The 25,827-nt window shown below is 49.9% G+C and overlaps 1 protein-coding gene across 2 annotated transcripts in view; it reads left to right on the forward strand.

The window, feature by feature from the left end:
- The window catches only part of RGS3 (regulator of G protein signaling 3), a 176,174-nt gene that overhangs the window by 7,970 nt on the left and 142,377 nt on the right, over nucleotides 1-25,827 (forward strand). For both annotated transcript variants that reach the window (XM_077835668.1, XM_077835669.1), the window contains exons 6-8: nucleotides 4,746-4,836; nucleotides 8,899-8,966; nucleotides 19,091-19,172. In XM_077835668.1, coding sequence (XP_077691794.1) covers nucleotides 4,746-4,836; nucleotides 8,899-8,966; nucleotides 19,091-19,172 — 241 coding nt within the window. The remainder of the gene's footprint in view (nucleotides 1-4,745; nucleotides 4,837-8,898; nucleotides 8,967-19,090; nucleotides 19,173-25,827) is intronic.

Genomic DNA, 25,827 nt, shown 5'->3' on the forward strand with positions numbered 1-25,827 from the left:
CCTGACAACGGCATCCCTGCCCTGCAGGCGCCTCCCTGCCCTTTCAACCGAGGAGAGCGCCATGAGGCTGCTGAGGTGGGGAGCCGGAGGGCCAGGGGAGTGAGGGCATCGTGGTGACTCTCTCTCTCAAGTTGGAGGCACAGGCCATCGTCTGACAGGGACCCCATCTGCCGCTTGCTGGCACTGAGGACAGGCTGCTCTGGCCAAATACCAGTCCAGGTTCAAGGCTGCACAAGGCCGCCTGCCTTGTTTCTGTGAGGCCTGGCTGGGTGGCCCACCAGCCCCAGGGTGGAGTGCCAGGCTGCACACTGGTCTGTGGCTGGTGAATGCAAGTGCTGCCCACCCTGCCCAGAACGGGGCTGTGTGCGGCACCCGGGGAGAAGAGATGCTCTGCTTTCCCTTCCTGCAGCACCCCAAACCCTGGGCTCCTCCCTATTGTGGCCGGCCTGGGGCATCCTGCTGCCTTCGTGCTTCCTGGGGGCCCACATTTCCCATCTGATCTGCAGATCAGTGACTGTTCACCCTGGCCAGACCTGCCCCGCACTGGCGATGGTGGGGAGAGCAATGCCTGTCTCCCCACATCCTGGAGGCCCCAGGAACGCTATGACCTGCCCCCTGGGGGTCTGGCCTCTTCAGCTGGCGAAAGCTCCTTCCCAGCCCTTTGCTGAGGCTGCCGTCTTCGAGCCTTGTCCCAGGCATGCGGAAAGTCCCCGGACCCTTCTGCCAACACCCAAGCATGGTTCAGCCCAGGGGGTAGCCCAGAGATGGTGCTGGCCTTGGCAGTTGACCACCAGTTCTGGACAATGGACGCAGCTCAGTGGTCAAGGCTGGTCGTCAGCCTGGGGCCCTGTGGACTGTGTGTAGCTGTCGACCAGATGGGGGAGCTGTACTTCAGTGGCTCCCAGCTCCCTCATGCTGGGCCCAGCGGGCGCCCTCCTGCCGCCCTCCAGGCTGCTGCGCCATCAGCATGCAGAGGATACTGCTCCACTGCGGCTGGCTCAGGTAGGTGTAGGGCGCTAACGGTGGCAGCCTGTTTGCTCAGTGGCATAAGCCATTCTGGACACTGCCTCTGCTCTGTAGCCATGTCTGAGGCCAGGTGTCCAACTGAGGCATTGGTTTAACTCTCTGAAACCCAGCACAATAACACTTCCACTGTGTGTTCTGCCCCTCGGTCCCCAAGGGCTCTGCAGAGGTCAGGGTGTTGAACTTACCACCCATGGAGCCCCATTTTACAGGTGAGGAAAGTGAGGGTGAGAATTCTATTTCCAAGAGTGGCACTGGTTTGAGGTGCCTAGCTGTGGGGAACAGGGAGGGCAAGGGGCAGAGTGAATGGGGCACCGTGGCTAGTCAGAGTGGGGCAGGTGGGCATCAGGTGTGTGAGTCGCTGGTTCCAGTGACGTGCTTACAGCAGGGCATGGAAGCTGGGGGAAGGAGCCTTCCGAGCCCGGCTGAGGGTGCAGCATTGTGCAGACTGGGGAGAAGAGGGAGCGGAGCTCCATGGGGCTGGTGTCCCCAGTTGGGAGAGCCCTGTCTCTAGCTAACAGTTAATGTGAAAAGCAGAGTATTGGAACAAGGGGGATAAACCATCCTGTTTCCGTGTTTAACCCAATCCCTAACTAGAGACCAGGCTGCCACCTTCCTGGGAGCAGATCGTCTCCCATCTACTGCTGTGGGACAGGACACTGGGCTAGACTGGCCTCGGATCTGAGCCATTCCGTGTTCGATCCCCCCTCTTGTCCCCTTCGACTCCCCATCCCTGGCTGTCCTGGCTGTTAGCTGCTCCCTATCCTTTGGGCTAAGTCAGGGCTAGCATGGCTGCATCAGGGCATGGTACTGCAGAGTTACTGTGGCACTAACCCACACTCCCCAGCCAGTGATGCCCATGCCGGCTCTGGCCCCTGCTGGTGGGAATGCACTCACACTAATCCTGTTACCAGACGGGGGTAGGCGCCTGCTGCCCCTCTCGCAGCTGCTGCGTTTTGTCATTCAGTGTCTTGGAGAAAATACGTGAATGGCTGGGCCAGTGCCTGCCTTTCCCGTCATTGCCCACTCCATCCACGCCTAGGGGGACAGGGGCATTCTGTCAAGCCAGTGCTGCCACCTGTTGTCACTTTCTTGGTAATACAGCTTTAAAGTCGACTGGGGTTTTCTTCCTCAAATAAACCAGTAATTCTGCTAAAGTAAATGGCTTCCACAGATCCCCACTTCTGGGTCCTGAGAAACACAGGCAACCCAGAAGCTACCAGACTGGATCAGGCTGAGATCCATCCAGCCCCACGTCCTGTCACTGACAGTGGCCAGCACCAGCAAGGTGCAAGAATCCTGCAACAGGTGGCTCTGGAATAACCTGACCACAAGGAAATGTCATCTGAACCCCCTCAGTTAGAGACTGATTCCTGGTGTCGGTGTCCAGGGCTGGGGTTCACACTTCAGACAGGGCACTGAGAAATCCAAAGGGTTCAGAAAAGAGCTACAAGAAGGGTCTGAATCCTTGTAGCAAGAGACCAAACAAGCTCAATCTATTAAAGGAAGTTTCAGAGGTGACTTGGAGTGGCTCCAGGTGATCACAGTCTCTAAGTCCCTGTACAGGGAGAAGATTTCTGAAAGCAGATTTAATCCAGATCTAATGTAGCAGACAAAGGCAGAACAAGATCTAGTGGCTGGAAGCTGAAGCCAGACGAATTCAAACTAGAAGTGAGGTGTACATTTTGAACACAGAGGGTACTTCATCACTGGAAAAACCTTGCCAAGGGATGTGATGGATTGTGCGTCTCTTGGCATCTTTAAACTAAGACTGGATATGTCTTTGTGCTCTAGCCCCACTGGAAGGGATGAGTTTGATGCAGGAATTCCTGGGCGAGATTCTCTGGCCTGTGCTACTCAAGAGATCAGACTGGATGATCATGTCTGGTCTTAACATCTGTGAATCTATTAATCTGCTTGCTCATGCCTTGAAATATGCTTGCTCATGTCCCCTCTAAAACTCATGTTTTAGTCTTTAATAGTTACTATTGTGACTCTGGTTCTTTGATCCATATCAATGTCCAATCTTTCTTTTGAATCTTGCTAGGCTGTGGCAATGAGTTCCAGAGGCTAATTGTGACTTGCAAACTGTATGGGTAGAGGCAGGAGACAGGTACGCACACACAAATGCACACGTGCACACACACACATTCTGGAGTCACAGAGTCACATCTGGAGGCTGATGCTGTGAACTCACAGCTGTCCCTCGTGTGGCTGGCATGAGCTATCTTCAGGGTTCTGCATGGTAATTCAGGAAACTCTCAGTGATAGTTTCCTGCCCACTGATTTGAGACTCTTCTTTAACCAAACGCTTTGTCCATTGTGTACGGAATGGCCTGCCCAGCCTGGCCTGCAGCATGCATGGGAGGTGGTGAAAGAGCCCTGACCTTGCCCCCCCTGCACTGCTGAAGGCGCTCAGTGTGGATTGCAGATGACCCCTCTGGTGGTAGGGCTAGAATACTGGCCATTTGCTGAGACTGCCAGCATGGGGCACATGCAATGTAGACACATTTCAGCGAAGGACTGGGCTGGAACAACTGGTTAATTTAACGTAGGCCATGCTGCAGCACGTTTGGTCAGCACTTCCTGGTGACAGAGTTGTAGCAGTGACCTAGGCCTGCTCCTCATTCTGATATGGTCCTTTTGCATAACGAGGCTGGAAACCACCTGGGAATACCACTTGGCTACCAGATTCCCTGCATGACAGTGAAGTGGCAAAATACAGTGGCTCCAGGCCCTACCCCCATACCAGCCCCTGATGCTGGCAGCATGGCTAGAGGACAGGGGTGTCTGGCCAGACAGCCTCTGTGCTCCAGCTATTTCCAGCTGCTGGAATGGCCCTTTGGGGCTATGGGCAGTGGGGAAGCCTTGTCTGAATTACAGCAAGCGAGTCCCTATCTCGGGCTTGCTGTGACAGTGCTAATGTGCTCTGGAGCTGAGGCCTTTCCATGCTAATGGCTGGAGCCCCGTGAGTGGCTGGGCACAAGCATTGCGTCTGTTCCTGAGTCAGAGCAGGTGGAAAATCTGCTCATCCTGTCACCAAACTGCACCTGGACCCAGCAACCAGCAGGCCGGGGAGGAACAGAGTGGGGAAATATCCCCCAGTGAGGAGAGGAGGTCTGACCAAGGGATGTGGGGCCCTGTCATCCCCACCACAGCTGCCCCCTGTGCCCTCAGTTCCCAATCTCTTGTCCTGTCCTGTCCTGCCCTGCATCAGCCTGGATCCTGCTCCTCCTTCATTCTAAGGAATCCCTCCTCCCGTCTCACATGTTCTCCTTCCACGGTGCTCCCTCTGCCTGGGACTCCCTGCGCCAGTGAGCCAGGCAGGCGCCCTCCCCTCTGCTGCAGTGCCCGGCTCATGTCACCCCCTGAGCTCAGCCAGCTCAGACACAGGGCGCTTGGGCCCAGTCTGCTCTAGGACACGCCCCTGTGCTCGTGCTGGCTCAGCCTCGGGAATCAATGGTGCTGACACCTCTGGCTGCACTGTGGACTCTCCTGCAGGGCTCCAGGGCCACCAACTTTGCTGACACTGGGCTGGGGTGAGCTGGGTGTAGATGGTGCCTTTCCTGCCTGCTCTGTGTTCTGCCCAGCCAGGCAGGCACTGCTCAGCCAGCACCCTGCACTCACAGCTTTTGCACAGACACGCTCTCCTGTGGGGCTGGAGTGCAGCTGCCCTGCTGACCCTGAGCTCCACGGCTCTCACCCCTTCTCTCTGCCCCTAGGAGGTCAGCGGCTGGTACTATCTTCTTGGCGAGGACCTGGGCAGGACCAAGCACCTGAAGGTGGCCACGCGGCGTCTGAAGCAGAGCAGAGGTGGGTCCCCCTCGGCAGCATGCTCTGGGGAGTGGTACGTCCCAAGAGCTAGCAGAGCGTGGGAGGGGCATGGGTTCTCATGCCCTGCCTCCTCCCCACTGGCACTGTGTGGAGCCAAGTGTGATGGGTTCGATCACAGAAACCCCCTTGGGGCTGCCAACTGATGTGCCAAGACTGCTTCTGCCCCTGCTTTCCCTGCCCTCCCAGCTTGGGACTTCATTGCCCTGGCTGGTCTGAGCCCGTCCCACTAGCCTGCTGCAAACCAAGACCCAGGTCTGAACCGTGTCCCCTAACAGCTGTAGGCTTCAACTGAAAGCAGCTTAAGAAGTGTTCCTGTCTTTAACACTGAGATACTCAACTCCCAATGGAGTCAAAACCCCAAATAAATCCGTTTTACCCTGTATAAAGCTTATACAGGGTAAACTCATGAATCGTTCGCCCTCTATAACACTGACAGAGAGATATGCAGAGCTGTTTGCCCTCCAGGTATTAATACGTATTCTGGGTTAATTAATAAGTAAAAAGTGATTTTATTAAATACAGAAAGTAGGATTTAAGTGGTTCCAAGTAATAGCAGACAGAACAAAGTGAATTACCAAGCAAAATAAAATAGAAAACACAAGTCTATGTCTAATACAATAAGAAAACTGAATACAGATAAAAACCTCACCTTCAGAGGAATTCCAGTAAGCTTCATTTTACAGACTAGTCTCCTTCTAGTCTGGGTCCAGCAATCCCTCACACCCATTGTAGTTACTGTCCTTTGTTCCAGTTTCTTTCAGGTATCCTTGGGGGTGGAGAGGCTATCTCTTGAGCCAGCTGAAGACCAAATGGAGGGTTCTCCCAGGGGTTTAAATAGACTTTCTCTTGTGTGTGGATACCCCCTCCTCTCTCCTGTGCAAAGTCCATGTCCAAGATGGAATTCTGGAGTCACCTGGGCAAGTCACATGTCCGTGCATGACTCAGTTTTTACAGGCAGCAGCCATTGTTCACATGCTACCTTGAAAGTCCTCATGTAGACTTCTTATGTGGATTAAAGCCTTTCAAGAGCCATTGTCCATCCTATAGCTGGCCTCCAGGTATTCTCTGCGGGCCTCCAGGGGAGACTCAAGTAGGAGCCTGTGGCCTGGTGACCCCACAGAGCGTCCCTGCCTGTGCTGCGTGGAGCTGGGCCTGGCTGGCAGCCTCCCTGTGCTGCTCTCCCAGCAGTGCTGCCAGGTCACTGCCGGCATGGTTTTCCTGCTCCCCAGTAGATGATTTATCACGGGATGTTGGAGACTCGGACCCCAAACTGCCTTTGAGCCAGCTCAGTGTGTGAGCATTGCTGGGCCAAAATCCGGCATTGGCCTTCTCCAGGAAAGGGTAAAAGGGAAACTTCTGCCCCTCCGAAGGCCACCCAGGGTGCAGCTACACTGTGAGTCGGGGATGCGATGTCCAGCTGCAGGAGACACACATGTTATCTCTCACCAAGCTAGCGAGAAGTGGGACGGGCTAGCTGCCCTGAGTGTGTGCTTAATGGGGCCACTGGGACAGCCCAGGCTCTCTGCACTGCACAATAACCTCACAGCCCCAGTACTGCCCTAGGGTGCCAGCCCTGGCTCTGAGCCCAGCTCCTCCTGAACTGCCCTGCTAGGCTGCCTGCAGTGACTCAAGTGTGTGATCACCAACCTCAGAGCAGACTGGCAGGAACCAGGCCACGAATCCCCCCTGGCTGTGAGTTCCAACCAATTATCATGTGTAAACTCCCCAGCCTAAATGTAGGGTCACAGACAGTCCCCTTGGGTAGTCTGACCTGTCGCGCCACCCAGGGGAGCCTGCCTTTGTGATGGATGGTCCCTTACACCACCAATCAGAGCAATATTCAGGTTACTCCGAGTCCCAAAGGTCCAGTCACTTACCCAGGTAAGTTGCACCTTAGATCTCACACCAAAGACAAGGCTTGTAGCCAATCCTGTAATAAACTACATACAGATTTATGAATAGGAAAAGGAAAGAAGAGAGCTATTTATGAGGTTAAAACAGATAAATGTACATGTACAAGTGAGTTACAATCTTCAGTTTCAAGAGGTAATAGAAATTTCTATAATGAACAAGCTCTAAATGACCTTTAGGGCTAGCCCAGGCTAAGCAGCGTCCAAGCAGCATAGAGATAATCGGTTCCTTCTGTTTATCCCCCTCTTCCCATGTGCTCTGAGCTGCAGACACAGCTGATGGGAGGAACTCACTGCATGACTCATCTTTGGGGAGAGGGGGCAGAGCAGGACAACTAAAGAGTCTTTTGTCCTCTTTAATGTCCCTGCAATAGTCTGTCTGGGGTTAATGGACCTTGCCCGTTGGGCAGGACATAAGTCCTTCTGCTGGAGATCAGCCCTTCACACTAGTTAATGTCTCTCCCTATCCCCTGATTTACACAGTCACAGGCTCACAATACAAATGCTCACATATTACCTTACACTGGGAAATACAGACGCTATAGATGAGATGAATGCCGGCAGCAACTCACAAGCGTTCGGTAAAGTCTAAACACTAAGCACATTCATATAATCCTAATACCAGTTTTAACAATCCTAACACTGATTCCAGCTAGGTGTTTGTCAGTGTTCGGTTGAGGCATGGGGACAATGGCATGAGCTGGCACCTGGTCTGCCAGCATCACACACCTGACCCATCACTAATGTTCTCCCGGCTGCCTGGCTCCCGCAGCAATGCTGGGTTGTTGTGGAGGCAGGAGAATGACCTAGGGACGAGAGAGGCAGTGCCCGGCTTGCTGTAGCTAAGGACAGTGCTATGGTTTGCAGTCACAGCAGGGACTACATCCATAGGAAGGTGTGACGGGCAGCATCTCTCTGCACTTGCTCTGAGGGGCAGATTGGGATATTCTGGAAAGTCCCAGGTAAATCTGTTTAGGAGAGGGAGATGCCCTCCCTTGTGCTGTCCCCTGAGGAGCCCTGGAGACATGGATGGCCTGGTTCAGTGAGACAGCAAGCCTGCAGGAGCTCTGAGACATCTGAGGAGTAGGCTGGGGGTGTGCGGGGGGTTCATTTACAGATAACCAGGCTGTTTGGCATGGCTCCTCCTAGCTGCTTCCCTTTCTACCAGGGGCGGCCGGTGCACAATGCATGTCACTAGGTGCTGGAGTGGTTCAGTGGGTACTGGGGAACACCATCTCTCCTCAGCTGGGCCCAGGGAGCATGCAGGAGGGGAGTTCCTCTCCTGCACACTTCCCAGGGGCTAAGCAAGGAGAGAATACAGCTCCTTCTCCTCCTTTCCATCTAGGACAACCCCACCCCTGCCAGCTCCTCCTCCCCTACTGGGGGGAAGGCAGAGGAACCGATCACACCTCAATTGCTCCCCAGCTTTCCTGTGGAGAGTCCAGCCCTCCAGCCCAGGGCCACTTCAGGGGAGGAGGAGGGGCTCAGCCTGGCTGCCATATTGTCTTTACACAACCTGGATTTCCCAACTCAGCGAAGCTCAGACATTGTGGTAATGGGGCCATGTTAGCACTTACACAGGAGAGATCCTGGCCAGGTCTAAATGGGGTGACCCAGAGAGAAGGGGCATCCTCCCCCTCCTTGGGGACACAAGCCCTTCTTTCCTCCCTGTCTCTCCCACTCGCTGTGCCTATCACCACATGCTGCTGCTGCTGCATCTCACATGCTCTCCAGCTTTGGGCCAGCATCCGCCAGCCTTGGGACCATTGAAATCAATGGATTCCCTCCTGTTGCCTCCAGTGAGCTTTGGATCAGGCCCTTGCTGAGTTCTCTATCCTGCCTGGCTCTAACCTGTGGGGCTGCCCAGTGTCTGCAGGAGTGGAGCAGACCTGGGACAGGAGATGTGCTGCGGGGGTGGTCTGCACAGAGTGCGGTCTGGGCTGGGACACAGTCGCAGGGCAATGTGTGTGAAGGGCATGTGGCAGCTGCCCCTCATGCCACCCTCACTGGATCAACAGGGAATTTCCGGGTCTTCAAACACCCACAGGAAATGCCACCATGTTAAAGGCAGAAGCGTCTGCGTAGTGCCTGAGAGCAGCCTATGTGACATGCTCTTTCCGTTGCCTTCTAGAGCCACTACTGGCGAGCCAGGGGGCTGCACTGGGAAACCAGGAGGCTGAGAACATGGAGCAGCTCAAGGTAGGTGTGACAGGTGTGCCGGGGCCAGCTGAGCCCAGTGGGTGCAGCACAGCACTAATGACCCAGGGAGCAGGGGCAGGAGAGGGAGAGAAGGGCCAGCGGGAGGCTGATCCCAGGGCAGGAGCTGTGCCGGAGGTGACTCCTCCGCACAGTAGTAGGACTCAGTGAAAGGGCAGAGAGGGCTAGTGCTAGGCCAGCAGGGAGGAGAGGAAAGTCTGGGGGGTTGCTGAGCAGGGGAGTCAGAATGGGACCATGAAACGAGTGGGCCTGGGATGGTTTCTCACACGCAGAACGAGCCAGAGTTACATTTGCTTTGTACAACAAAGCACAATGGGCAAGTCTTCATGAGAGAGAGCACAGTGTGTGTGTCTCCTCTGTGTCTCCTCTGTGGCAGGCTGTGTCCGAACACAGCATGGTGGCTTCCTTTGCAGCCCTCCTCTCCATTTAGGCCCTGTCCACACTCCAGCATATAGGCTGATTTTGTAACCAGTTAGTGACTCTAGATGCAATTGGTGTCTTCATGCAGCATGGTCAGTAGCCAAGACCCATGGCAGCTGCAGGTCTAGGCTGCCCCATGGCTCTCTTCTGGCACCTGGGTCAGCACTCTGTTTTGTTGCTGTGTGAACTGGACCCCTGACCATGTAACCGGGCTGGTTGGACCTCCTCCCTCCGTTCTCTGTATAGTGGGATGTTTCAGCATGCACTGTTACTGCTGTGGTATGTGCATCTCCTGGGCACTCTGTCCCCTGCTGGCTTCTTAGGGGATAGGTGCCCAAATTTCCCAGAATGCACTGGTATGTACCTAGCTGGGTGGCGTGGCCTGTGTAGGTACGAGGCACAAAGATTCCAGCGTGGACTCAGCACCGCACCCCTTGTGACCAGGGCAGATGAGAGAGTTGCAGGCTGGTTAGAAATCTGTGGAGTGGCTGGAGCTGCAATGTGGATTGGGCAATGCAGGTGAGATCTGTGGGAAACAAGCCAAGAGCGACGTACACCCCATGGGGAAACTACCTGACAATGTGGGGATGTGCCTGTGCTTCCCTACATATGTGCTGTGGGGTGGTGCTGGAGAGCCCGGAGGCCATGGAGAGGCTTTGCTCTAGCTCAGGGAGAGGAGTGATTCATTCCAAAGACTTTCAAAGGAGCCAGAGCTGTGTGACTAGGCCAGGGATTGGCAAACTTTTTGGCCTGAGGGCCACATTTGGATATGGAAATTGTACGGCGGGCCATGAATGCTCATGAAATTCGGGGTTGGGGTGCGGGAGGGGATGAGGGCTCTGGCTAGAGGTGTGGGCTCTGTGGTAGGTCCAGAAATTAGGAGTTCAGTGTGTGGCTCTGGGCTGGGGCAGGGAGTTGGGGTGCGGGGGAGAGAGGGACTCCAGCTGGGGGTGTGGGCTCTGGGGTGGGGCTGGGGATGAGGGTTTGGGCTGCAGGAGGGTGCGCCAGGCTGGGACCAAGGGGCAAGAGGGGGATCAGGGCTGGGGTAGAGGGTTGGGGCATGGGAGGGGGTGAAGAGGTGATTTCCTCAAGCAGCTCCCAGAAGCAGCAGCACGTCCCTTCTCCGGCTCCTACGTGGAGGCACGGCCAGGCAGCTCTGCACACTGCCCCTTCCGCAGGCGCTGCCGCTGCAGCTCCCATTGGCTGTGATTCCCAGCCAATGGGAGCTGTGGGGATGACACTTGGGGCAGGAGCAGCATGCGGAGCCCCTTGGCTGCCCCTACATGTAGGAGCCAGAGCGGGGACGTGCTGCTTCCTCCGGGAGCCACGTGGAGCAAGCCCCTGACCCTACTCCCTGGCGGGAGCTCAAGGGCCAGATTAAAATGTCTGAAGGGCCAGATGTGGCCCCCGGGCTGCAGTTTGCCCACCCCTGGACTAGACTGTGCTACGCTTCACTGAGAGGCCCTTCCTGCGGACACCTGCTGATTTGTCCGAATGTGCTGCCTTTTCACCCTACGTCTTTCCAGTGGACGTTACATTAAATCCTTTGCCACCTGAATGGGGCGCTTGAGACCGAGGCCTCTGTGATTTATAGGAGAGGCAAGGATGGGAAACAGCAACACAAACACAGGGCCCACGTCGGAAACTGGGCCCAACTGGCCCTGTGATTGATCTGTGCCAAATTCCGCCTCTCTGCTTCCCTCAGCTGCATTCTCAGTTATTTGTTTTAAACCGTAGGGTTGAGCTAGACAAACCAACCCAGCGTCCCTTATCCCTCCCTTCCTCTCACATAGGCAGGGTTTAAATTCAGAGCTCCTGCCAGTAAATATTTTCAACCCCTCTGGAGCATTTATAGCCTGGTGAAGGGATGGGGGGGCTTCGGGAAATGCCCTGTAAGAATAAACACAGTTACAGTCACCACTGGCCTGAAAGATGGCAAACTGGGGGAGGCAGAGTGTTGGCCTGTCTGCTCAGTGCAGCCTCAGCCTGGCAGGGCTAGACACTGCCGAGCCAGTTTGGTTAGTGACTTCAAACCAAGCCCTTTGTGTTTGTGCGGAGTTGTCCTCTGCTAGTTAAAATCCCCTCACCCACTTGTGTTTGGATTTCTGTGGCAGCCGCCAGACCATGCTGCAGTGACAGTGACTCCAGGGACTCGGTTTGGCTGGGGTTTGAAGCCTTGCCTCATTTCTGCCCCGTGGAGGAAGCTGAAAGGAGCTTTCTTCTTGCTTTGTTTAGCTGCATTCTACAGGGGTTCCCCTGTGACTCGGCATTCCTGGGAGCTGCTGCTGCAGTGTGCAAAGAGGCCATGTCACGCAGCTTTGTGCTGTACGTCTGACTTGATTCAGAGTTGTGCTGTGCCTTTAATTCTGAAATAAAACCATGGGTGCCACTGACCTCCAAGCTTTGGGTCGTATTTCCCCCCCGCCCCCTGTAAACACAAAGCAGTATTGTGCGTGTTTGTTCTGTGAAAACAAATTCTTCCTTGGTTTCCTAAAGCAGAATCACTTTTCCTCTCATATCTTTAAACTAGGGTAAGAAGTCTTTTTACTGAAGTGAAGCTTGTGCAGCTGAGGCCTGTGAAATGCTGCTTACACATCCTCAAAGTGTTTGTGAGAACCTTGGAATAACAAAGTGCTCTGTGCCACTGAAGAATGCAGCAGGAACAAAAGCCACATCAACAGAGAAGGGACTAGGGAATACTGAATAGTTGACAGGAATTTTAATATAAAACTCTCTCTCTTCCTTGTCACTTGGAGTTTTCAGGAAGCCCTCTGTCTTATCGTAAAGCGGCATACAGCACAGACAGGGGCTTGGGAGGTGAAAGGTGGCTTCCTGCCATTCTTCTCTAGAGCTGGGTTCCCATGGGCGGTCATGCCAGTTTCACTGTGGCTTGTTCTATGCTGTTGTGATACAAGGAGACCAGGATTCCTGCTCCTTTGAGGGATTTAACTTCCATGGGCTAGTGGCGAGTTTAGAGCCTGCAATCATGAATCGCTTCAATGGACTCTGCAAGGTGTGCTCGGAGCGGAGATACAGACAGGTCTGTGGAACCTAATCCTAATCCGAATGCAAAGTGAATCCATCTGGGGAGTGCATGTCTATTGCAGAGTCTGAGTTAGGCTTACGTGCTGACCGTGTTCTCCCAGAGCCTGCTGCTCTGGCTGTGCGTGTCAGGTTATTTCCTGTGTGTTGGTTTGTCAGGATTGTTTTGCAAATGCCATTTTAGCAGCGATCATGGAAATGCTCGGCAAGTCGGCATCTTTGTATAAATGATCTCTGTCTGCGTATGGGCAGATCCGCACAACTGTGGATGGCTCCATGGTGGGAGCGAGCATTCAGCTTGCGCTAATGGCTGGAGCGTTAGTGCTGTAACAAGTTGGTGTGTCCCGGGGAAGTGCTAAGCTGAGTGGTCCAATTTACCATTCATTAGTGGAAAGGAAGGCACTGCAGACTGTTAAGCAGATCCTTCCTTGTGTTTATCAGGAATGCATTAGGGAGACAAGCTAGTTACATTTGACATTGATGGCTGCTAGGAAAGAGTCTTGCTGAGCGTTATAAAGGAAAGTTCCAAGTTCTGTCTGACCGGGTTTGTCCGTGGCTTTGTCTGTCACAGGCTATTTTTATAGGTGTAAATGTGGCTGTGTAGATGAAGCTGCCTTGGCATTTCTGACACCAGCTCCCCATTGCTCTGCAGTGGGGTCATGGCTCACTCCCAGGCAGACTGAGGGGTCACAACCCCTTTGTTGAGTTCTCCTGTTTACCCTAGTTCTGAGGCTAGGGCTGGAATTGCTGGATCGTGTATATGACTCCGTTCAGTGCAATGAATTAGTTTCACAATCTAGATGGGAAGAAGACAGAGCAGAAGGAGTCTCCTTGATTAAACATGCCCCATCCAGTCTCTGGGCTGGATAAAGGGTGTCACACGGCAACTCCACTCCGCCCTGCATATGGCGATGGTTTACTATGACTCATGGCTTGGGCCAGGTTAATTCTTGGTCTCCCAGAACCAGTGAAATCTCCCCGGCTCCTTCCCCAACACCATGGGTGTAGAGTTCTGATAACTCGGTGCCCTCTAGGGTACTGACGTCACATGCCATCTCTACCCACCTTCCCTGTCTGGGTTCACACTTCCCAGCCCTTGTCTCAGGGGCAGAAACAGTGCTTCTTATTCAGCACTGGTGCCAGCTGGGAGCTGTAGCCCAGACCCCGAGCTCAAGTGTTTTGACCACTCTGTCGTGAAGAACAGAGCTGGGTTTCTTTTTCAGCAATGAAGATCTATACTCAGCTGTTGGTTCTCTTGATGCTACATGAGCAGCATTGACTCCAGCTCACTCTCCTGTAACTGGGCTGGCTCTTTGGGGCCAGCAGGAAAAATAACGTGTCTCTGCCAGGGAAACCTGCAGATCTGACATGCAAACCCACAGGACAGAGCAAGATGGTGCTGTTTTCACCCTGTCCCTTGTGAAACCATCCCCACGTTTGAACGGGCTAGAGGGGTTGCTGCTTAGTGACATAAAACCCCCTTCTCCCTTCAGGGCTAAGAGCATCTCTGACAGTGGTCAAGGGACAGAGGTGGGGATGGAAAGTTAGTGTTGGGGTTCCGTGGCATGGGGCTGAGCACTGCCACGGGCTGTGGGGCTGTCCCAAAGAGCTGCTTGCTGAGCTCTTTTCAGGAGTCAACAGTGTGCCCTTGTTGCCAAGAAGGCCAATGGCATTTTGGGATGTATAAGTAGGGGCATTGCCAGCAGATCGAGGGATGTGTTCCCCTCTATTCAACATTGGTGAGGCCTCATCTGGAGTACTGTGTCCAGTTTTGGCTCCCACAGTACAAGAAGGATGTGGAAAAATTGGAGAGAGTCCAGCGAAGGGCAACGAAAATGATCAGGGGACTGGAACACATGACTTCTGAGGAGAGGCTGAGGGAACTGGGATTGTTTCGTCTGCGGAAGAGAAGAATGAGGGGGGATTTGATAGCTGCTTTCAACTACCTGAAAGGGGGTTCCAAAGAGGATGGATCTAGACTATTCTCAGTGATAGCAGATGACAGGACAAGGAGTAATGGTCTCAAGTGGCAGTGGGGGAGGTTTAGGTTGGATATTAGGAAAAACTTTTTCACTAGGAGGGTGGTGAAACACTGGAATGCGTTACCTAGGGAGGTGGTGGAATCCCCTTCCTTAGAAGTTTTTAAGGTCAGGCTTGACAAAGCCCTGGCTGGGATGATTTAGTTGTGATTGGTCCTGCTCTGGGCAGGGGGTTGGACTAGATGGCCTCCAGAGGTCCCTTCCAACTCTGTTATTCTATGATTCTATGACTCCCAGGCCTAGAAATGCTCTGATCCTCTGGCCCTGTGTTCAATCTAAGGGTAGAGAAGAGTCAAAGCTGAAGAGCCACCACCAGCCTTTTGGCCTGTTTGTGACCCACTAAACCCCCAAAGCTACCCAAGGCAGTGGGCCTGGGCCTGTTCTTGATGATGCAAGTGGAAGGGAGTTTGGCTTTGGAAGCCCACTGTCATGCTAGGGAAATGCTAGGAGACAGGGCGTGTAGCTCCAGCAACCAGATACTATTGTGATTTCATCTTCACTTTATTAGAGCAAAAGATATAAAGAGGCTTGGATTAAATTCTCCTCAGCCAGGATCTGGAGTAGCATTGTATATCAATGATGAGGTAGAATGTAAAGAAATAAGGAGTGACGGAATGGATAAGACAGAGTGAGTCTGGGCAAAAATCACATTGGGGAAGAAAACTACTAGAGCCTCCCCTGTGATGGTACTTGGGGTGTGCTATGGACTGCCAGGATCTAATTTGGATATGGATAGAGCCCTCTTTAATGTTTTTAATGAAGTAAATACTAATGGAAACTGCATGATCATGGGAGACTTTAACTTCCCAGGTAGAGACTGGAGGACAAGTGCTAGTAATAATAATAGGGCTCAGATTTTCCTAGATGCGATAGCTGATGGATTCCTTCATCAAGTAGTTGCTGAACTGACTAGAGGGGATGCCATTTTAGACTTGTTTTTGGTGAGTAGTGAGGACCTCGTAGAAGAAATGGTTGTAGGGGACAACCTTGGTTCAAGTGATCATGAGCTAATTCAGTTCAAACTGAACGGAAGGATAAACAAAAATAAATCTGCGACTAGGGGTTTTGATTTCAAAAGGGCTGACTTTCAAAAATTAAGGAAATTAGTTAGGGAAGTGGATTGGACTGAAGAACTTGTGGATCTAAAGGCAGAGGAGGCCTGGGACTACTTCAAGTCAAAGCTGCAGAAGCTATCGGAAGCCTGCATCCCAAAAAAGGGGAAAAAATTCATAGGCAGGAGTTGCAGATCAAGCTGGATGAGCAAGCATCTTAGAGAAGTGATTAAGAAAAAACAGAAAGCCTACAGGGAGTGGAAGATGGGAGGGATCAGCAAGGAAAGTTACCTTATTGAGGTCAGAACATGAAGGGATAAAGTGAGAAAGTTAAAAGTCAAGTAGAGTTGGACCTTGCAAAGGGAATTAAAACCAATAGTAAAAGGTTCTATAGCCATATAAATAAGAAGAAAACAAAGAAAGACGACATGGGACTGCTAAACACTGAGGATGGAGTGGAGGTTAAGGATAATATAGGCTTGGCCCAATATCTAAACAAATACTTTGCCTCAGTCTTTAATGAGGCTAATGAGGATCTTAGGGATAATGGTAGCATGACAAATGGGAATGAGGATATGGAGGTAGATATTACCATATCTGAGCGAAACTCAAACAGCTTAATGGGACTAAATCGGGGGGGTCCAGATAATCTTCATCCAAGAATATTAAAGGAATTGGCACCTGAAATTGCAAGCCCATTAGCAAGAATTTTTAATGAATCTGTAAACTCAGGGGTTGTACCATATGACTGGAGAATTGCTAACATAGTTCCTATTTTTAAGAAAGGAAAAAAAAGTGTTCCAGGTAACAGCAGGCCTGTTAGTTGGACATCTGTAGTATGCAAGGTCTTGGAAAAAATTTTGAAGGAGAAAGTAGTTAAGGACATTGAGGTCAATGGTAAATGGGACAAAATACAACATGGTTTTACAAAAGGTAGATCGTGCCAAACCAACCTGATCTCCTTCTTTGAGAAAGTAAGAGATTTTTTAGACAAAGGAAACGCAGTGGATGTAATTTACCTCGATTTCAGTAAGGCATTTGATATGGTGCCACATGAGGAATTATTAGTTAAATTGGAAAAGATGGGGATCAATATGAAAATTGAAAGGTGGATAAGGAATTGGTTAAAAGGGAGACTACAGTGGGTCATACTGAAAGGTGAACTGTCAGGCTGGAGGGAGGTCACCAGTGGAGTTCCTCAGGGGTCGGTTTTGGGACCAATCTTATTTAATCTTTTTATTACTGACCTTGGCACAAAAAGTGGGAATGTGCTAATAAAGTTTGCAGATGATACGAAGCTGGGAGGTATTGCCAATGTACAGAAGGACAGGGATATCCTACAGGAGGATCTGGATGACCATGTAAACTGGAGTAATAGTAATAGGATGAAATTTAATAGTGAGAAGTGTAAGGTCATGCATTTAGGGATTAATAACAAGAATTTTAGTTATAAGGTGGGGACGCATCAATTTGAAGTAACGGAGGAGGAGAAGGACCTCGGAGTATTGGTTGACCACAGGATGACTACGAGCTGCCAATGTGATGTGGCCCGTGAACAAAGCTAATGCGGTCTTGGGATGCATCAGGCGAGGTATTTCCAGTAAAGATAAGGAGGTGTTAGTACCGTTATACAAGGCACCGGTGAGACCTCCCCTGGAATACTGCGTGCCGTTCTGGTCTCCCATGTTTAAGAAGGATGAATTCAAACTGGAACAGGTACAGAAAAGGGCTACTAGGATGATCCGAGGAATGGAAAACTTATCTTATGAAAGGAGACTCAAGGAGCTTGGCTTGTGTAGCCTAACTAAAAGAAGGTTGAGGGGAGATATGATTACTCTCTATAAATATATCAGAGGGATAAATACCGGAGAGGGAGAGGAATTATTTAAGCTTAGTACCAATGTGGACACAGGAACAAATGGATATAAACTGGCCATCAGGAAGTTTAGACTTGAAATTAGATGAAGGTTTCTAACCATCAGAGGAGTAAAGTTCTGGAATAGCCTTCCAAGGGAAGCAGTGGGGGCAAAAGACCTATCTGGCTTCAAGATTAAACTCGATAAGTTTATGGAGGAGATGGTATGATGGGATAGCACGATTTTGGCAATTAATTGATCTTTAACTATTCGTGGTAAATAGGCCCAATGGCCTGTGATGGGATATTAGATGGGGTGGGATCTGAGTTACTACAGAGAATTCTTTCCTGGGTATCTGGCTGGCGAATCTTGCCCACATGCTCAGGGTTCAGCTGATCGCCATATTTGGGGTCGGGAAGGAATTTTTCTCCAGGGCAGATTGGAAGAGGCTCTGGGGGGTTTTCGCCTTCCTCTGTAGCATGAGGCACGGGTCACTTGCTGGAGGAGGATTCTCTGCACCTTGAAGTCTTTAAACCATGGTTTGAGGACTTCAGTAGCTCAGACATAGGTGAGAGGTTTATTGCAGAAGTGGGTGGGTGAGATTCTGTGGCCTGCATTGCGCAGGAGGTCAGACTAGGTGATCATAATGGTCCCTTCTGACCTTAATATCTATGAGTCTATCTGTGGTTGCTTATTCTTGGTCCCTCAATGGGATCTGTCCTTCTGGCTGTTTATTTCCAGAAATCGTATGGGTCAGTTGGTTCCCCCGCCACCCCCCCCCCCCCCGTCCCCTCCTTTTCAGTAAACCTGGAAATGTGATAAACTTCTCTGAAATAACTTTTATAGGAACTGTGACTGAGCTCCCGCTTAAAGCCAACCTTCGACAAATGAACTTCACTCTATTCATGAGAGCTCACAGCCTCCAGGGTCAGTGTGGTGAGAGGAGCCTTTCACTTGTTCCCTGAGTGCTGATGGAAAAAAACCATTAACACTCCATCCCTTCCCTTGAGAACTCCTTTCAGCCATATCCTACTTAATGAAAATACTTTAGCACAAAATAATGTGTGAGGCTTTCAGAGCATCTTCACCCCAACTGCTTTACAAATATTAATATACTAAGTCTTGCCACAATCCTGCAAGGCAGGAAAATGTCATTATTTACATATTATATAAGGGAAACCGAGGCACAGAGAGTGGCTCAAAGAAGTCACACTGGAAGTCTTTGTCAAAGCCAGGAATAAAATCATATCTCCTGGTTCCCAATCTTATCCCTTAACCCATCCTTCGTCCCACCTCTAGAACACTCCCTTGGTTATCAAGAGAAATTCAGGGGAGGGGAATTGTGTTATCTGCCTATAGTACAGGATACGCAACTCACCTGCTCACAGATTGCAATGCCAAATTTTGTGTGATTTGTAAATGCCCTTTTAAATGCCCTTGGCTGCAGTCCAGTGTCAGCTATGTCCTGGCCATCTGTAGTAGTTTATGTCCTCCTACAAAGGGAGGACTTTTATACTGACAGATGTTTGTTGTCTCCGACCAGTCCATTCATCCCTCTCCAGTTGGCTATACAGATGCTGTTTTAATGTAGGCATAAAAGTCCTGGGGCTGTGCATGAGCAAAGTGCTGGGTTCTTACTGGTCACACACAGTAGCTGCCTTCCTGTGTAACAGGATGACTCTGATGTCTGTTTTCAGATTACAATCCCTCGAGGAAGGGATGGGTTTGGCTTCACAATCTGCTGCGACTCTCCAGTCCGTGTGCAGGCTGTAGACTCTGGTAAGAGAACAACCCATTTTTATACATCTTTTATTGTTGGACTGATTTGAAAGGGACCTGTCCCCATCCCCTTTGCTTCCCTGTGTTTGATCCTGTCTTAAGACCCTCTCAAACCTCACAGAATTTTCCTTTTCTCTTGAACAGTTTCTTTTAAATGTCCCCTTTGTGCCTCTAATGAGGCCAGAGGCCAGTGTGGCTGTCTTGTTACAGCACTGCCTGTGCTCAGTGCTGCAGGTATTTCGGTGTGACTGCTGGGCACAGGGCAACGGTGGGGACGCCTGTGCCATTTCTAGGTGTTTGACACAAAAATGGTGGCAGCTAGTTTTTTTCCTAATTGCTCATTGAGTGAGTAAAATTTGATTATGTAACAAGTACTCCACATAGCCAGATATTGGGAGAGAGCATTAATGGCCTGGTCCAAAGCCCATGGAAATCACTCGGAGTCTTTCTATTGACTTCAGTTCGCTTTGTATCACTCCCTTCATTTCCACAGCAAAAGTCAGGAAATGCAAACGTTAAGGTGGAAAAGCCACCTTAACTCTGCCCCTTGTGCTTATGCTTCACAATACAGTCTTTAATGCTGGGATCACATATGGGTTCTCAAATAGGACAATATACCATTTGTGCTAAAACTGTAGATACATGAGCATGTATGTATGGCATTCTGCAGTGTTTTGATGTCAGTCTAATAGACGTACTAGTACTGGCGGAGAAAGGTTCCCCCCCAAAAAACATTTAGACAAAAACTATTTTATATGTTTTTGTTGACATATTTTGACAGAATTTTTCATTTTTTTGCCAGAAGAAAGCCTCCAAAGAAACCATGAACACTGAAAATTGTTTCAGAGCGGCAGCCGTGTTCGTCTGTATCAGCAGAAATAACGAGGAGTCCTTGTGGCACCTTAGAAACTAACAAATTTATTTGGGCATAAGCTTTCGTGGCTAAAGCCCACTTCATCAGATGCATGTAGTGGAAAATGCAGTAGGAAGATATATATATATATATATACAGAGAACATGAAAAAATGGGGGTTGCCATACCAGCTCTAACGGGACTAATCGATTAAGGTGGGCTATTATCAGCAGGAGAAAAAAACTTTTGTAGTGATAATTAGGATGGCCCATTCGCTGGTATGGCAACCCCCATTTTTTCATGTTCTCTGTAAATATATATCTTCCTACTGTATTTTCCACTACATGCATCTGATGAAGTGGGCTTTAGCCCACGAAAGCTTATGCTCAAATAAATTTGTTAGTCTCTGAGGTGCCACAAGTCCTCCCCATTCTTTCTGAAAATTGTTTGGTTTTCAACAACTGAAAGATTTCAGTGGGTTAGGCAAAATGTTTTGGCTTTACTGAAAATGTTTGTTAAACAGGCCAAAATATTTCAGGTTTCAGTTGTCCAAAACTGACAACATTTCACAAACTGTGGGATTTTAAAACTGACACACTTTGGGTTATTTTTATTTGCGGTCTTGTTGTTGAGCATTTATGGGACATGTTTTCAAGCTTTTCTCCAGAATCATAAGGGTGAGAAACGTACTTGTCTCTCCTACAAAACTGACCTGGAAATCTAGTTTGCTATCCTGTAACTGCCTACTGAGGTAATGAGGAACCCAAATCTCATCTGCTTGTCCCGCATGTGAGTAACTGGGTCCTGGGTGTGTCTGAGGAGGTAAAAGCACATTGCTGCCCCAATCCTAGGCCAGGGCACAAAGGAGCGGCACAACTCCTGCAGCTGGGATGCAGCTTGCATCTCCTCCATGACATGGCTCAGCATGGGGGCTGCAGGAGCTGTGTAAATCCAGATCCTGAGGTGCGCTCCCTGCTGCATGCTGGTCTCTGCAGGGCCAATGTGGAGACTCCTTCTCTGGAGCACTGGGGTTCAGAGGCACCCCAAATGAGTGCTCTGCCTGTGGTCCCCACCCCAGTGCAGGCATGAGATGGTGCAGAGGGCATGCTGCTGGCCCTCCCAGTCACAGGGGAAATCCCCCCTGTGAGAACAGCCATGCCTGTCCCGGCTGGGGAAAGCTGACAAAAAACTATGACTGCTTCTGATGGAAATAATCAACAGCTGCTTGTGAGAAGCTGTTACACCAGTAAAATAAAAACCAGCAGGATCTTATTAAAGGGGAAAAGGCAAAATGCCACATTTATTGTGAATACAGAGAGAATCATATTAAGCAGTTATAGGGATAACATTCCATTCAATTTCATATTTATTCACACGTTCATTCATACACACACACAGGTTCTGCAAGGTTGTTATCATAGTTACCAGCCTTAGAGTTGCTCATGCCAAGCCACTGGCCAGGTGGCCTGGACATAAGGAGGGAGCAGGGCCTTGTCAGATGGTCATCTGATGCTCCTGGAAGTTGGTTTGCAGAATCAGACCCCAAAGTTCTCACTTTCTAGAGTCCATTTTTATAGGAATTTCTTCCTATGCCAGTCTATGGGAATTGCTTCATCATGCTGTTGCTGAATCAATCAGCAGATGGCACATTCCTGATGGCTCCGTGCTGCCAGATGTTATCTTGTTCTTTGGTTCTCCCATTCTTGAAGCTCTTGGGTGGATCCCAGTCTGCCCTCTGGGGGTCCTCTGGTTATTTCCACTTGTCGCCTTCTTCAGCCGATGGACACTGGATTCTTAGGCTGGCACCTCCCTGATCATTCAGTTATTATTCTCACCAAGCATCCATCCACATACATCCTCTATATCTATTTTAATCACAATTGTTAACAAAGTGAGATGAATACAACAAAAGGGCGGGAAGTCTCTGGGTGGTGTTTCTGTTGTTACAGAGTATTGCTTTGAGTCTCTCTCTGTGTGCGTAGGTGTTGTTACAAAGAATTGCTTTGAGAACAGACTCTGTCTTAGAATGTACTAACACAATTAGCAGCTTGCAAGTTTCACACATAGAGGGAGAGAAACAGTACCAAAAACCAAGAAACCTTTTAATTAGTAATACCCTGGAATTTAAACTGTGGGGAATCAAACTCATTTGTGATTTTAATACAGAACTTCTTTAATATGATCCAACAAAGCTAACCCCCCAGTCCACCCTGCGGAACGCCATAGGCTGCAAATAGTCAGGAAGCCAACACTTGGTGCTGGAAACCTCCTGTCACTGCCCCACCTGTAACCTCCCATTCCTTGGCAAAGTAACTGAGAAGCTAGCAGCAGCCATGCTTCAACAGCAAGTGGCGTCTGCTGCATCCTAATGCTTTGACATTGGGTGTCAGAGCAGGGACAGCCCCACTGGTGCTAAAGAGAGGCTGTTCTCCTGGTCATGGATGTAGGCCCCATCTTGGTGCTTCCATGTCGTGACTTCCCTGCAGCTTTCAAACCAATTACCACAATGGTCGGGTCAGTGTGGGGTGCAAATCCAGAACCGTGCATGGTTGTGTCCTCACCTGCCCTGTAACCCTGGGCACCTCACAGTGCTTTGTAGCTGTAGCTTTCATCCTGGGCCGCTCTCTGCTAGCCTGCAAGTCACCCCCCGAGTGCCCATGTGCTAGACGGCCCTGGTTCCGCAGCTCTGGCCCCTGTCTGCAGCCCCACAGCGGTTTCCACCATCTTTGGTTACATCTGGCAAGGTGACCCTAATGCGTTTCAAGTCCCGAATTTGCCCAGAGCCACGTGCTCTGCAATGTCCTGCCCTGTCCTGGGCAAATCAGAGCTTTAGCATGGCTTATTTGTTCCTCTAAAGAGACAAAACCATATCACAACTTATGAACCTCACTGGGGGAACACAGTGCTGAGTTGGTTTATAGTAAAATAAAGTATTAACAATTGGCCATAGGTTAAGTGCTGCTACGTAAAAGGAATAAAGTTAGAAAAGGTAACAAGCAAATACAAGAGAAAACATGCATCTAAGAGTCTAAAACTTAACCTAGCAAGATACAGGCTTTGTTCAAGATGGTTTCTCTCTCCAGTCATTCTTCTTCCCAGCCATGGCTGACTTTCCCTCAGTCAGGACCTTCCACCAGGGGCTGGTTTCCCTTGTCTTCTTAGGTGAATGATCTTTATCTAAGCAGGTTTCTCACCTGCATTCAGTTCCAGAGACTTGGTTGAAGGACTCATCTTTCTCAGCTTGTAAGAGCTCTAGCCTCTTGTGTTTCTCTAGTGATGGATGCCTTCTCTCCTCACTTATATCTCCCAAAGGTCAACGACCTCATGCTGTTCTTCCCTTCCTTGTGGGCTTCCCATCCCCCATATGGTTTCGGTGTAAATGAGGCTTCCATTGTTTGATTCCATCATGGTTGATTTACATAGGAGATAAGTAGGTAGCTGTATCTGGGCAGACTGGACAGCGGAATCTCAATGAGCATCCATAATTCCTCCTCTAGTATCAATACAGACATTTTACCACCAGGGTGGTACAGGCATACATAAAAGACGTCCATGATGCACTAGTATTGTGTTCAATGGGTTGATTCAATTGCTTATTATTTGAGGTTTATACTCTCCTGTCTTTATAGATCCGATAAAGTTTCTCTACCTTGCTGGGGCCTAGCCAGACAGTCTCTTCCCCACACTTGTTAGCTGGAGAGCTTTAGCTGGTATGTCAATACATTCTCATTGTCTTTCAAAGTACTTTGGAAGTAACTGCCCAGTGGAGAAGGCTCGGGGCCTTGTTTAGGGTGAGCTAACTCCTGTGTGACTGGCAAACACATTTTAAGAATTAGAATTTCAGTTTATGTCCATAACTTTGCATCAGTTGCTTGCACCTGTATGACATGGTGCTGTGAATACCCAGTGAGTGATGAGCTTTCCAGTGACAGATCACATGACACCTCCTAGACACAGATGATAACAATAGTGAGTTGGGGTATATTAGGCTGGTCAGGCCAGTTGATATCAGGGGGCCCCTTGCCCTCTGCCCTCGAGCTGTTCATAATGTCCCAGGCTGTCAACCTATCTATGTGACATAGCGGGATGGATGGCATTGCACTACAGTGGCTCCACTTATTGCTCCAACAGCCCCAGAGAGTGGAAATGGGCAACTGCTCCTCTTCGACAACCCCCAGCCCCCTTGCAAGTCCCCCAGAACGCCAAGGGCAGCTGGTACAAACTCCATCTGGGCAAGTCCAGAGTGGTGCTGGTTGAAAAGGAGAAGTGCTTAGACCTGGCGGACCCGCCGTCCTCCCCTTCCATTGAGGGCATCTGCCTCCATTCATCCAAGTAGTTTGACTCAGCAGGAGCCTAAGAGATAAGATGGCGTCAGTGCATTGTCCACCTCCAGCTTGCTGGGAAGCTTCCCAACTTTGCTCAAAGGATGGCCTGGGCATGGTGGTCCATGAATAGTTTCCCCCAGACCATGTCAATGGAGTTTACTGTACCCAGGACTCAGTGTGGCTGCCATAGAGACTGTTGCTCATGCAGAACACGGCAACCTGTTAATAGAATCATAGAATATCAGGGCTGGAAGGGACCTCAGGAGGTCATCTAGTCCAACCCCCTGCTCAAAGCAGGACCAATCCCCAATTAAATCATCCCAGCCAGGGCTTTGTCAAGCCTGACCTTAAAAACCTCTAAGGAAGGAGATTCCACCACCTCCCTAGGTAACCCATTCCAGTGCTTCACCACCCTCCTAGTGAAAAAGTTTTTTCCAATATCCAACCTAAACCTCCCCCACTGCAACTTGAGACTATTACTCCTTGTTCTGTGGAGTTCCCGCCACAGGACCTGGCTGGGCTAGTCAGCATAAGTGTGGGTGGCCCAGTTGTTCTCTTAGGAGTACAGCTGACAGCTGAAAATGTCTGGCAGGGACAGCCAAGGAGCCAGATTGAAGTGTCCAGAACTGCAATACTGCTGGAGAGATTGTCTTCAAACATGGCTCGCATTTTCTGTCTTGCTCAACAGCATGGACAGTATTTTGTAAAGGAACCAAGTGTGTCTCTGGTGGAGCAGCATGGCAGTTGGTCAGAGTTCCTGGGTAAACATGAGGTGTTTGGAACTTGTGTGAATACTCATATCAATGGCTGTGTGACCAGGGTCCCAGGGGGGCCACACTGAGGTTACTTAATTAGGGCAAACTGCAAAGAATGGGGTAGACAATGCCTGAAGCTGGTGGTCATTCCAATACTTAGATCCACCAAGGTAGCCACAAAACAGTTACCCAGAAGCCAAAACACAGTTCCCTTAAAGCAACCCACCCTTGGGCTTCCACTCAGACATGCAAATCAAATATGATGAGGATTACTGAAAATCTTATTAATCATTTAAGAAAGTTCTACCAATCCCAAAGGATTGGGCACATTACCCACCAGGTCAATGAATATTTCAGATCTTACCAAAATACAGTGTACAGCCAATTCCTATTAACTAAACTAAAATTTATTAAAAAAGAAAAGAGAGAGAGTATTGGTTAAAAGATCACTATACATACAGATATGAAAACAGTTTTGAGGTCAATTTTATAGAAGAGATGTGCGATTTAGTGTTGCAAAGAGTTCTTGGATCAGGCTTGAAGCAGTGATGAAATAAACTGCTGGCTTGTTAAATCTCTGGTTGCTCCCAAATAATTGGAAGGTCCTCAGTCCCTTGGTTAGAAAGCTCCCATTAGTATTAGTCCATAGCCCAGAGATCAGAGCAGGAAAGAGGCAAAATGGAGATGTTTCCAGGGCCTTTTATAGCTTCTGCCATGTGGAG

Source organism: Eretmochelys imbricata, chromosome 16 (assembly GCF_965152235.1).
Source record: "Eretmochelys imbricata isolate rEreImb1 chromosome 16, rEreImb1.hap1, whole genome shotgun sequence".
Lineage (NCBI taxonomy): Eukaryota > Metazoa > Chordata > Testudines > Cheloniidae > Eretmochelys > Eretmochelys imbricata.